This window comes from Gossypium arboreum, chromosome 7, assembly GCF_025698485.1.
Source record: "Gossypium arboreum isolate Shixiya-1 chromosome 7, ASM2569848v2, whole genome shotgun sequence".
In the NCBI taxonomy this organism is placed as follows: domain Eukaryota; kingdom Viridiplantae; phylum Streptophyta; class Magnoliopsida; order Malvales; family Malvaceae; genus Gossypium; species Gossypium arboreum.
In genome coordinates this window covers 78,514,113-78,526,615 of record NC_069076.1, presented here as the reverse complement: position 1 = coordinate 78,526,615, position 12,503 = coordinate 78,514,113, and the positions used below count along the sequence as shown (strand labels likewise).

The 12,503-nt window shown below is 37.7% G+C and overlaps 1 protein-coding gene and 1 non-coding gene across 2 annotated transcripts; one reads left to right on the top strand and one right to left on the bottom strand.

Annotated features, from left to right (window-relative positions):
- Positions 1-1,064: 1,064 nt before the first annotated feature.
- On the bottom strand, positions 1,065-1,702 carry LOC108473586 (uncharacterized). Its single transcript, XM_017775254.1, has 2 exons — positions 1,689-1,702; positions 1,065-1,464 (listed from the first exon to the last, which is right to left on the bottom strand). Exons 1-2 carry the CDS (start codon positions 1,700-1,702, stop codon positions 1,065-1,067), a joined length of 414 nt encoding a protein of 137 aa, XP_017630743.1.
- An 8,700-nt stretch (positions 1,703-10,402) lies between these two features.
- On the top strand, positions 10,403-10,508 carry LOC128296073 (small nucleolar RNA R71). The gene has a single exon (XR_008286621.1). It is a non-coding gene; the product is annotated as a small nucleolar RNA R71 (small nucleolar RNA).
- Positions 10,509-12,503: the final 1,995 nt, after the last annotated feature.

Below are 12,503 nucleotides of genomic sequence, written 5' to 3'. Positions count from 1 at the left end.
AGACCAGATTGTAATTAGTTTTTCATTATGTTATTATTACTTAAATTATTGTTATTAATTTTCACTGTAATTACAAGAAGTTGAACATGGGTTTTCTAAATTATAATGTGTTTCTACGTTTCCCAATTAAATTCTTAAATATTAAGTTTTCTTAAATCAAATGTTTTAAACAAGGTTTTTGCAACTGAAAGGTTTTTTTTTCCCTAAAATTTAATTAGGGATTCTTTCAATTTAAGAAGGGTTTTCAATGGAAACACGATTTCCGCTAAAACACTTCAATGTGACACACCAGATTTGGCCATAGCATCTGGGCCGGATGTGGGGTGTTACAGATAGGATGATAAGATTTTGCCAGATTAGGGTGAAACCTAATAAGGGGATCCATAGATCGAGTTAATGCAACACTAAGGCATTAATGAGAAAGAGATTTCAATTCATCAACCTAGGGTTAGACGTTATTAGTCTCGAGAGAGATAATAATATAACTTAGGGATTTCTACGAATCAAGTCAAATGAATAAATCGTCTGATTCAGAGTCAAATAACAAGTTAAGTCTAGGCAGATTTTTCCTTGGGTATTGTCTTAATCAATCGAGTTTTCCCAAGAGCTTTTCCCGATTTTCTCTCTGTGCACCCTTAGTTTAATTAATTAGTCTAGATAGACAAATCACTTAATTTTTAGGTTAGATAATAAAAAAAAAGTAATTACTAGTACTCTTGGTTCCTTTGGGTTCGACAATCCGGTCTTGCTAAAGCTATACTACTATTCGATAGGTACACTTGCCTTCATCGTGATAATAGTTAGTTCCAAGAACGATTAATTATAAATACTTAAAACCTGTCACGAATATCACATATCAAACCGCTTTCCTGATTCTTCACTTTCTATTTCAATCGCACCATGTGTAAATACATGGGTCACAATAAAAGGTCATTGCCATTAATATCGAAGCTTACCTGGAAGCAAAACTTTTTTTCTTACCGACAAAATGCTTCTGAGCTATTTTCTTATCATTAAACAACTATGTCTTGTCTTTATAAATGCGAGTATTCTCGTAAGCATCATTACAAATTTCCTCCAATTCTTGGATGTCTAATTTCCTTGCCTTCCTTGCGAGTTCTAAATCCAGCCAAATAAGCTTTATGTTCCAACTCTACCGGAAGATAACAAGCTTTTCCAAAAATAAGTCGATACGGGGTCATTGCAATTGGTCCTTTATATGCCGCCCGATAGGCCAAAAGAGCGTCATTAAGCCGAAGACTCCAATTCTTTTGGTTGGGCTGAACTGTTTTCTCCAATATAGTTTTGATTTCCCTTTTCGAGACTTCTGCTTGGCCATTCGTTTTGGGGTGGTAAGCTGTAGCTATACGATGGTGAACTCTGTATTTTGATAATAGTGCCTTTATGACTTTATTGCAAAAGTGGGTGCCACGATCATTAATCAGAGCTCGAAGTGTGCCAAACCTAGAAAAAAATAGTTCATTTTAGAAACTCCACAACAGTTTTAGCATTATCATTACGAGTAGGCTTTGCTTCTATCAACTTAGAAACATAGTCTACTACAAGAATTATATTTATGTTTCTAAATGAGGAAATAAATGGGCCCATGAAATCAATGCCTCATACATCAAAAATCTCACATACATGAATCGGGGATAAGGACATTCAATTTCATTTAGTGCTGTTACCTGTATGTTGGCATTTATCGCATGACTTACAGAAATTATATGCGTCCCAAAAAATTGTGAGCCAATATAGCCTATACTCTAATATATTGTGAACAGTCCGTTTAGGGCCAAAGTGACCTTCGCAAGCTTTTGTATGAAAAAAAGTGAGGATAGAGGTTGCCTCGGTTTTTGGAACACACTCTCTTATTATCTGATCTGAACAGTGTTTCCACAAGTATGGGTCGTCCCAAATGTAATATCGAGCTTCCCGTCTAAGCTTGTCCTTCACGAAACGTGCTAACTCAGTAGGCAACAAACCTATGGTTAAGAGATTTACTATATCCGCATACCATGGGTAATGAGCCTCGGTCATAAATAAGCCCTCATCAGGGAACTCATCTTTTATAGGAGTGTCATCATGAGATATTTTTAGCCTACTCAAGTGATCAGCCACTAAGTTTTCGCATCCTTTTTTTGTCACGAATCTCTATGTCAAATTCTTGGAGCAGCAAAATCCATCTAATGAGCCTTGGCTTTGCTTCCTTCTTCGCTATCAAGTAACTGAGAGCTGCATGATCAGAAAAAATAATCACATTAGATCCCAATAAATATGACCGAAATTTATCCAAAGCAAATACAACAACTAAGAGTTCTTTTTCTGTGGTGGTGTAGTTGCTTTGTGCAGCATCTTGGGTTTTTGAGACATAGCAAATGACATGAGGCTCTTTGTCTATCTTTTGCCCTAACACAGCTCCCACACTGCGTTCGCTTACATCACACATAATTTCAAAGGGATAGTTCGAATCTGGTGCTTGTACTATAGGAGCGGACACCAACTTCTGCTTGAGTGTATCAAAAGCCTTTTTGCATTTCGGGCAGAACTCGAATTTCTTATCTTTCTGCAATAACTCATATAGTGGGTCAGCTACTTTAGAGAAGTTTTTTTTATAAAACGCCAGTAAAATCTTGCATAACCGAGGAAAGAACGTATCTCCAATACAATAGAGGGATATAGTAAAGAATTTATAATGTCAGTTTTGGCCTTATCGACCTCAATTCCTTAGTTGAAACTATATGACCTAGAATGAAACATTTGTCTACCATAAGATGACACTTTTCATAATTCAAGACAATATTAAATTCTATGCACCTATTTAAAATTATCGTGAGGTTTTTAAAGCATTCGTCAAAACAATTCCCATACACAGTAAAATCATCCATAAAAACTTCGATAATTTTTTCCACATATTCAGAAAATATACTTATCATGCATCTCTGGAAGGTGGCTGATGCGTTGCAAAGTTGATACGTGATATTCGCGACAGGTTTTAAATATTTATAATTAATCGTTCTTGAAACTAACTATTATCACTATGAAGGCAAGTGTATCTATCGAATATTAGTATAGCTTTAGCAAGATCGGATTGTCGAACCCAAGAAACCAAGAGTACTAATAATTACCTTCTTTTTATTACCTAGCCTAAAAATTAAGGGATTTGGTTATCTAAACTAATTAACAAAACTAAGAGTGCAGAGAGAGAAGATTGGGAAAAAGCTTTTGGGAAAACTCGATTGATTAAGACAATACCCAAGGAAAAATCCACCTAGATTTCACTTGTTATTTGACTTTGAATCAGACGATTTATTCATTTGACTTGATCCGTAGAAATTCCTAAGTTATATTATTATCTCTCTCGAGACTAATAACGTCTAACCTTAGGTTGATTAATTGAAATCTCTTTCTAATTAACACCTAGTGTTACATTAACTCGATCAATGGATCCCCTTTATTAGGTTTCACCCTAATCTGGCAAAATCTTATCACCCTATCTCTAGGCGTGCAATCAACTCCGCTTAATTATGAAAAATTTACTCTTAGACAGGGTCTATTCCTCCTTTGAATAAGAGCATTAACTCGAATCAATATGGTGGAATATTAAAACAAGAATTAAGAACACATAATTAAGAACAAGTTAAATATTTATCATACAATTCAGATAATAATAACAAGATCCGTCTTAGGTTTCATTTTTCTTATGTATTTAGGGGGTTTAGTTCATAATTATGGAAGAAAACATCTCAGAAGAATAATGAATACAAAACATAAAGAAAACCCAAAACCCCCGAATGGAAATTGAAGGGAGATCTTCAGTCTTGATAATGAATCTGGCTTCTAAGATGGACCAATCGACTTCCCTTGAGTAATTCCTTGCCTCCTACTCTGCGTCCCCCTTCCTAAGTGCCTCCTCAGGTGTTTAAATAGGCTTTAGAATGCCAAAGAACCCTCAAAATGGCCTTTTCCGAATATGGTTATACTTGGGCTCGGCAGGGGCACACCCGTGTGACACGCCTGTGTACGATTACTCCAGCCTGTAGTCAAGGCTGTTGAATAGGCACGAGCGTGTAGTCTACCCGTGTAAGTCAGACACAGCCGTGGGACACGCTCGTGTGAAGAAGCCTAGGCTGTGTTGATTTCCCATGTGGATCTATTTTCTCTGTTTTCGGCCTGTTTCTCGCTCTTTTTACTCTCCTATGCTTACCTAAGTATAAAACATGAAATTAAAGAATTAGGAGCATCAAATTCACAAAATTTAAGGAGAAACCATCCATAAATGTGCTAAGCATGGGATAAAAACATGTATAAATTACGGTTTATCAAATACCCTCACACTTAAGTGTTTGCTTGTCCTCAAGCAAAATCCTCAACTCACAATCAAAATAAATTCTTCTCGATTTATAATCTCTATCAATAATATCTCAAAATAATCCACAAGTATTCATACATTGAAAATTCAACTAAAAATACATAAAAGTTTCAAACATTCCAAGTTGAGTATTTTATCACAAAAACATAGGTGTCTCCCCTTATCTAAGTGATTACCTTTGATCAAAATATCATAGAGTTTAACATCCTCACTAAAGATTCACTCAAATCACTCAAGTGTTTAAGGACATCAATTAAAGCACTCATTAGTCAATATGAAAAGTTATTACCATAGGCTTGCTTGAAAATCAAATCTCCACCACTATATATTGAGCTGATACATCAATCAAAAAGGTCTTTAGAGGGTTGTAACGTGACTTTGGTTAGGGGGTGTGGTCACAATCTAAAGGAAAAGGTTAGAATCGAGATTGAATTGAAAAATTACCTAGCTAGAAAAATAACTTCAGTTGAATACAAGTGAGCTTCTTCTCAAAATATGGAATTAACACTCAAGCTCAGAAATGATGAATTACTATTAATATGTGTTGAAGTATTTTTATTTTTATTATTATTTTTTTAAAGAACAAGTCAAATACATAAAGGAACAAAACATAGCTAAGCAATTAGTTCAAATCAAATCTCGACAAAAAGCAGGATCAAATTAGGGGATTTCAACAATAATGGGTTATGGGTTAATATTAAGGGTAAATACATTAATAGTTTGTTAGGCTCAAAAGGGTTCACTAAGGGTTAATTATGAGGGTAGGCTTTTGTGGAGTGAGTGGGTTAAACCTAAGTGTCTTTATCATCTTGATATATCAAATCAAATGGTGTTGTCTTGACAAGCATAATCAAACAAGTTCTAGAATAACAAATCAATACTGACACACTCAAAGCAACAATGAAAGTGAGCATGAAAAAAATAATAGATGCTCTAAAGGCTCAAGATCTCACAAAAATTATGGCTTTTTGATGTTTAAACTTATGAATTTCAACTCACGATAATACCCAAACTTAGGGAAACAACCTAAAAGTTTATAATTCTTCAAAAATCAACTTATCGTGCTTGATTCCCTAATGTCTTAAAGTTTAAACAATCAATGCATAAATACCTATGTTTTAATTCAAGACATATCAATAAAAATCATAAATTAATTAAAATTCATTCTAATAGTGATATGAGTAGTTCATGTGAGAATAAGACAAAATTCAGGGATTTGTAATGATGATATAAGAGATCCCCCCACACTTAAGATGTACATTGCCCTCAATGTACAAAGATATATATAGTGAAAAATATAGATAAATAATCATAAGATAGGGAGAGAAGTGAAACTTCCTAAATGATGAATAAACTCCTTGATTTGGAGTTATGGAGAATAATCGGCTAAGGAAAATGATGAGAGTGGAGAAGGATACTCCGGTGGTGGTAGAGGTTCATTAGTCCATAAGTCCTGCGCCAAAAGAATATTATATCTGGTGGTCACTATGGTCGTGGTCAAGCAGGACATGGTAGTCATGGAGAACCTTTGCCAGTAGAGTTTTTAGTTCCTATGCGATGATGAGCTTTGGAGCTCTTTATAACTGTGATAGAATCAGGAACTTTTTAGGAAATATAAGGAAGCATAATTACTCGTAATGAAATAGTCGAAACTAAAAATTATTGAAGAAAAATTATAAAAACTAAAATTAAAATAATAATAAAGGAAAATGAAATAAAAAGTACTTAAGTAAGATAAATAAAGATAAAAGTGAAAATAAAAATAATAAATAAAAAGTTTTTAAACATCATCATCGTCGGATGGTTCACGAGGTGGTGGTGGCGATGAGATGTAGAAGTGCTGACAAATCTGATGTAAAGTCGCATCAATGTGATTAAAGCGCTGAAAACATTGTTGCTCAAATCTTGTAAGGCACTTAAAGATGTCAGAGTATGAAGCCGCCGCATGAACTGAACGATGGATGGGTGGTGGTTGAGACGGCAGGTCCTCATGACGTGGAGGGACATCATCAGTAATGTTCTCTAGGTCCTCCTCCTCAGTGGACTGGACGAGACGGTACTGATGAGGGTAGGTGCCACGTCGTTCCTTGATCATACTCATGTTTAGCATGCTCGAGATGCCCTGTGGGGACATCTGGACAATGAGAGTGAGGGAGGATGATTGTGCCGCTGTGTTGAGGAGCCCGAAGTGTCATGCCAATCGAGTCACATAGGGTCCGATAGAGATGACCCCCCTCCAATGTCGCTCCGTCTGATGGCAGATGGTGAGGGTGATGAAGTAGGCGAGGTCGAGGATGTGCCCTTTCGCCATGCTCTATAAGAAGTAGGCGTCGTGGATGGTGACGATACCAGTACTCTCTCGTCGTCTCTTCAGAGTGTGAGCCAATAGGGCGTGTAGGTACCTCAAGGATGGAGGGAGAGCTGATGCCTTGGAGCGGTTAGGTTTGTAGGTGGCCGAGGTAGGGATGAGGTCCCTCCAACACTTTGAGGGAGAGTAGTGGATGTGGCGGTAGAGGGTGTCGAGTTCATTGTCGTCCATGAACTCCTCCGTGTACAGCCCTAGTGCAATCCCGAACTCGGGTACGCTCAACTAGTGCACTAGACCACCAAGGCGGAACTGGACTGTTCCAAGATCATCGAAGTTGGTCATGACGGTCTGCAGATGAAACGTCGAGTAGAGTTCTAATATGAACTCGAGATACATTGGCTCGACGATTTCAAAGAAGAGCCCTTACGGGTCAGTCGTTAGGAGAGCTCGGACCGCGACAACTAACTGAATCTGTTCAAGTATGGTCCAGTCAATGCAGCGGCCCACACCTAGGGTTCGGGCCCATAATGTCTGAAATAGCTCCTCTTAGGGTCTCAAAGGGAACTCGAGGAAAGGGTGACGGATCTCAGCGGTAGGACCCGAGGATGACGCTGCTCCTTTCCTCTTTTTCGAGTTAGGGACAGCGATTTTCTTACCACGTGAGGATGACATTGTATATCTGCATTGAAAATTCGAAGTTCAACCAATATGTCCCAAGAATAGCATGGAAAAAAAAACTAAATAAAAATATTTCATGAGACTTTTGTATTAGATGAAGAGAACAAATCTAAAACAACTAAAGAAAATATATCAAGTTATTAAAATAGGACTATGAGAATAATAAGACAGGCATATCTAATTATGAATGCATGTGGGTAGGCATAAAATCCATGGAAACAAGAAAGATAGATGAATGTAATATGAAAAATGGCAAAATTCATTAATAATAAGCAAGAGTATTTCTATTATTCTACTATGAATATTCACTTAAAATAGTCAAATGGATCATAGAAAATAGGAAATAGGCAAAATATTTAAAGAAAAAAGAGAGAAAAGAGTAAACAAACGCAAAAGGGAGAAGCTTGGGTATTCGAAAACAGTGTTGTAGGCGACGCACGAGCGTGGAAGGTAGGGCGTGTGGAGTTGCAACGGCTAGGGTTAGGGATTTTGGGGAGGAAGATGATGAATAGTGAGAGGTTTATATAGATTTTGGGGCATACGGCTGTGGGGTACGCCTATGTGCCCTATTTTTTTCCCGTGTGTTTCGCGATTTTTAAATTTAGGCGCGTCTGACATTCGCCCCACGCCTGTGTTCCTTGGGCGTGTGGGTTCACACGGCCATGTCGCATGGCCATGTCTTGCTTCGTTCGCTTCTCCCACGCCCGTGTTAGTTTGACAGTGTCGACCACAGGGGCTGGGCACAGGCGTGTCGCACGCCTGTGTTGGTTTGGCAGTTTCGCTCACGACTTTATCACATGGCCGTGGCGACTTATCACATCCCGTATTGGGAAAAAAAATTTCCCTATTTTTACACGGCCGTGTTTCCTCCTGTGGTGTGTGCACGGCCTAAGGCACACCCGTGTGCCTAGCCGTGTGGATGGGAAACCCTGTGTTTCAAGACTCAATTAGTAGGTTAAATATGAAAAACTAGAATTTAAATAAATTATTACTATTAGTGCTCGGGTTTCCTCCCGAGAAGCGCTTATTTATAGTCTAAGCTTGACTTAGCTCTCTAACGTGTGATCATAGTGGCTCAAGGAGTTTACACTCCTCATCCCTGCTATCAACTTTATCAATATAAGGTTTAAGACAAGTATTGTTTACCTTAAAAGTGTCGAATTTGGGATGAATTACCTCGACTATACCATATGGGAAAATATTGAGTATCGTGAGAGGAATTTCTTCATTAGGTTCAGAAGTAGTAATGTGAGGATCTGCTGCATCTAGTAGTACTTTGTCTCCAACCTTAAGTTGATTTTGTGATGTATTGAGCTCGTGCTGGCTCGGTTTCGATTTATCGAGTGTTCTCGATTTCTGTGTCCACCATTCATCTAGTTCCTCAATTTTTAGCCTTCGTTCTTCATATATAGATCATTTGTTGTTGCTTGAACATGGCTCGTGTAGGTTCTTCGAACTTATTTCCTGAAAAGTAGGTTGCACCGCATGGTCAGTTTTAGTAGAATTATTTATACAACCACCTTCAATTTTTGATGTGTTACTCGAATTACGAGCTTGAAAGGTGATTGTTTCGTCTCCCACACAAAGTGTGAGTTCACTTATGCCAACATCAATTACTGTTCTAGCGGTTACTAAAAAGGGCCTCCCTAAAATTAAAGGAACATTACTATCTTCTTCTATGTCTAGAACAATGAAATCAACTGGGAATATAAATTTGTCAATCTTAACAAGAACATCTTTAATGATACCCCTAGGAAATCTAATGCTTTTATCAGCTAATTGAATGTTCATCCTAGTTTGTTTGGGTTTCCCAAGACCTAGCTGTTTAAACATTTTATAAGGCATAACATTAATGCTTGCCCCTAAGTCAGGCAATGCATTATGAACATCTAAACTACCAATTAAACAAGGAATCGTAAAACTCCCTGGATCTTTTAATTTTTTGGGTAGCTTATTCTGTAATATGGTTGAGCAAACTGCATTCAACTCCACATGCAACGCCTCATCCAACTTTCGTTTGTTTGCTAGAAGCTCCCTTAAAAATTTGACTGCGTTTGGCATTTGCGAGAGAGCTTCGATAAACGGTAAGTTAATATGTAATTTCTTTAATAGTTTAAGAAATTTACCGAATTGTTCATCTGTACGGTCTTTCCTTGTCGCGTTGGGGTATGGTACCCGTGGTTTGTACTCTTTACTTACCATTTTTTTGCTCACTGTAGTCCACCTCACCTTTATCTTGACTTACCACAATGCCTTGCCTCGGTTCTGATGCAGGCTCAACTAACCCTTCATTGTCTTGAGTGGTAATCGCATTAAGTTGTTCCCTTGGGTTAGATTCTATGTTACTCAGCAGGCTACCTTGTGGTCGTTCAGATATCAATTTAGTGAGCTGGCCTATTTGAGTTTCGAGCCCTTGGATCGACACTTGTTGATTTTTAAGTGCTATATCGGTATTCTGAAAATGAGTTTCTGACATCAAGATGAATTTTTTCAGCATCTCCTCAAGGTTCGGCTTTTTTTCTTACTAGTAGGGTGGTTGTTGGAAGCCTGGCGGTTGTGGTGGTCGTTGATTTTCTTGGCGTCCCCATGAGAAATTTGGGTGGTTCCTCCAACCTGCATTGTAAATATTACTATAAGGATTATTTTGAGATCGAGGATTATTACCCATGTAATTTAACTGCTCGTTCTCCATGTTGTGGCCATAGGGTGGGTAATCTGGATTTCTCGATCCGCCTCTACTTGCTTCGTACTGCATTACTGGGTGAACTTGTGAAGAACTAAGAAAACTGTCAATTTTCTTATTCAAGAGTTCTATTTGATTAGAGAGCATGGTGACTGAATCGACGTTATAAACGCCGGCTACTTTTGTTGGCTTTATCCTCATGACTTGCCACTGATAATTATTCAGTGACATCTCTTCTATAAATTCATAAGCATCTTCAGGTGTCTTATTATTGATGGTCCCACCAGTGGCTGTGTCAACCATTTGTCGATTCGAAGAATTCTGGCCATTATGAAACGTTTGAACCTGTAGCCAGAGTGGTACCCCATGGTGAGGGCATCTTCTCAAGAGGTCCTTGTATCTCTCCCATGCATCGTAGAGTGTTTCTAAATCCATCTGCACAAAAGAAAAGATATCATTATGTAATTTAGCCGTTTTAACCGGTGGAAAATATTTTAATAAAAACTTTTCGGTCATTTGTTCCCAAGTAGTGATTGACTCTCGTGGTAACGAATTCAACCACTGTTTAGCTTTGTTTCTCAATGAAAAAAGGAATAACAGAAGGCGAATGGCGTTATCAGAAACGCCATTAATTTTAAATGTATCACATTGTTCCAAAAAGTTTGCCAAGTGAGCGTTGGGATCTTCATCCTGCAAACCATCAAACTGAACAAATTGTTGTATCATTTGAATTGTGTTAGGTTTAAGTTCAAAAGTATTTGTAGCTACAGCAGGTCTAACTATGCTCGATTCAGTTCCTATTAAAGAAAGTTTAGCATAATCATACATAGTGCGCGGAGCAGGATTCTGATTAACAGCAATCGCAGGAGGTAGCGGATTTTCTTGGTTTTCAGCCATCTCGTCGGTTGTGGTTGAAGTATCGTCCTCTTGCTCTTCCTCTGTGTATCGTAAGCTTCGCCTTATTTCTCTTCGGTTTCTGCGAACTGTGTGATCAATCTCACTATTAAATAGTAATGGTCCTAACGGGTTTCTTCTCGTCATAAACTAGAAAAACCTGTCAGAATGGAATAAATGAAGAATTAGAAAAGAAAATAAAAAATTAAATTGCAATAAAAGTAAAATGGCTAAAGTAATGAAAATTGAGTGTTCCTAATATCCTAGTTCCTCGGCAACGACGCCAAAAACTTAATACATGATATTTGCAACAAGTTTTAAATATTTATAATTAATCGTTCTTGAAACTAACTATTATCACGATGAAGGCAAGTGTACCTATCGAACAGTAGTATAGCTTTAGCAATACCAGATTGTCGAACCCAAAGGAACCAAGAGTACTAGTAATTACCTTCTTTTTATTATCTAGCCTAAAAATTAAGGGATTTGGTTATCTAAACTAATTAACTAAACTAAGAGTGCACTGAGAGAAGATTGGAAAAAAAGCTTTTGGGAAAACTCAATTGATTAAGACAATACCCAAGGAAAAATCCACCTAGATTTCACTTGTTATTTGACTCTAAATCAGATGATTTATTCATTTGACTTGATCTATAGAAATCCCTAAATTATATTATTATCTCTCTCGAGACTAATAACGTCTAACCCTAGGTTGATTAATTGAAATCTCTTTCTAATTAACACCTAGTGTTGCATTAACTCGATCAACGGATCCCCTTATTAGGTTTCACCCAATCCGACAAAATTCTTATCACCATATCTCTAGGCGTGCAATCAACTCCGCTTAAGTATGAAAAATTTACTCTTAGACAGGGTCTATTCCTCCTCTGAATAAGAGCATTAACTCGAATCAATATCCTGGAATATTAAAACAAGAATTAAGAACACATAATTAAGAACAAGTCAAATATTTATCATACAGTTCAGATAATAATAACAAGATCCATCTTAGGTATCATTCTTTTTAGGTATTTAGGGGGTTTAGTTCATAATTATGGAAAAAAACATCTAAGAAGAATAATGAATACAAAACATAAAGAAAACCCAAAACCCCTGAATGGAAATTAAAGGGAGATCTTCAGTCTTGATGATGAATCCGGCTTCTGAGATGGACCAATCGGCTTCCCTTGAGTAATTCCTTACCTCCTACTCTGCGTCCCCCTTCCTAAGTGCCTCCTCAGGTGTTTACATAGGCTTTAGAATGCCTAAGAGCCCTCAAAATTGGCCTTTTTCGAATAGGGTTATACTTGGGCTTGGCAGGGACACGCCTGTATGACACGCCCGTGTACGATTACTCTAGCCCATGGTCAAGGTTGTTGAATAGGCACGGGTGTCTAGTCTACCCGTGTAAGTCGCGCTTTGATCCTGCCAAAGGGACACGGCTTTTGGACACACCCGTATGAGGAAGCCCAGGCCGTATTGATTTTTCATGTGGGTCTATTTTCTCTGTTTTTGACTCGTTTCTCGCTCTTTTTACTCTACTATGCTCACCTAAGTATAAAACATGA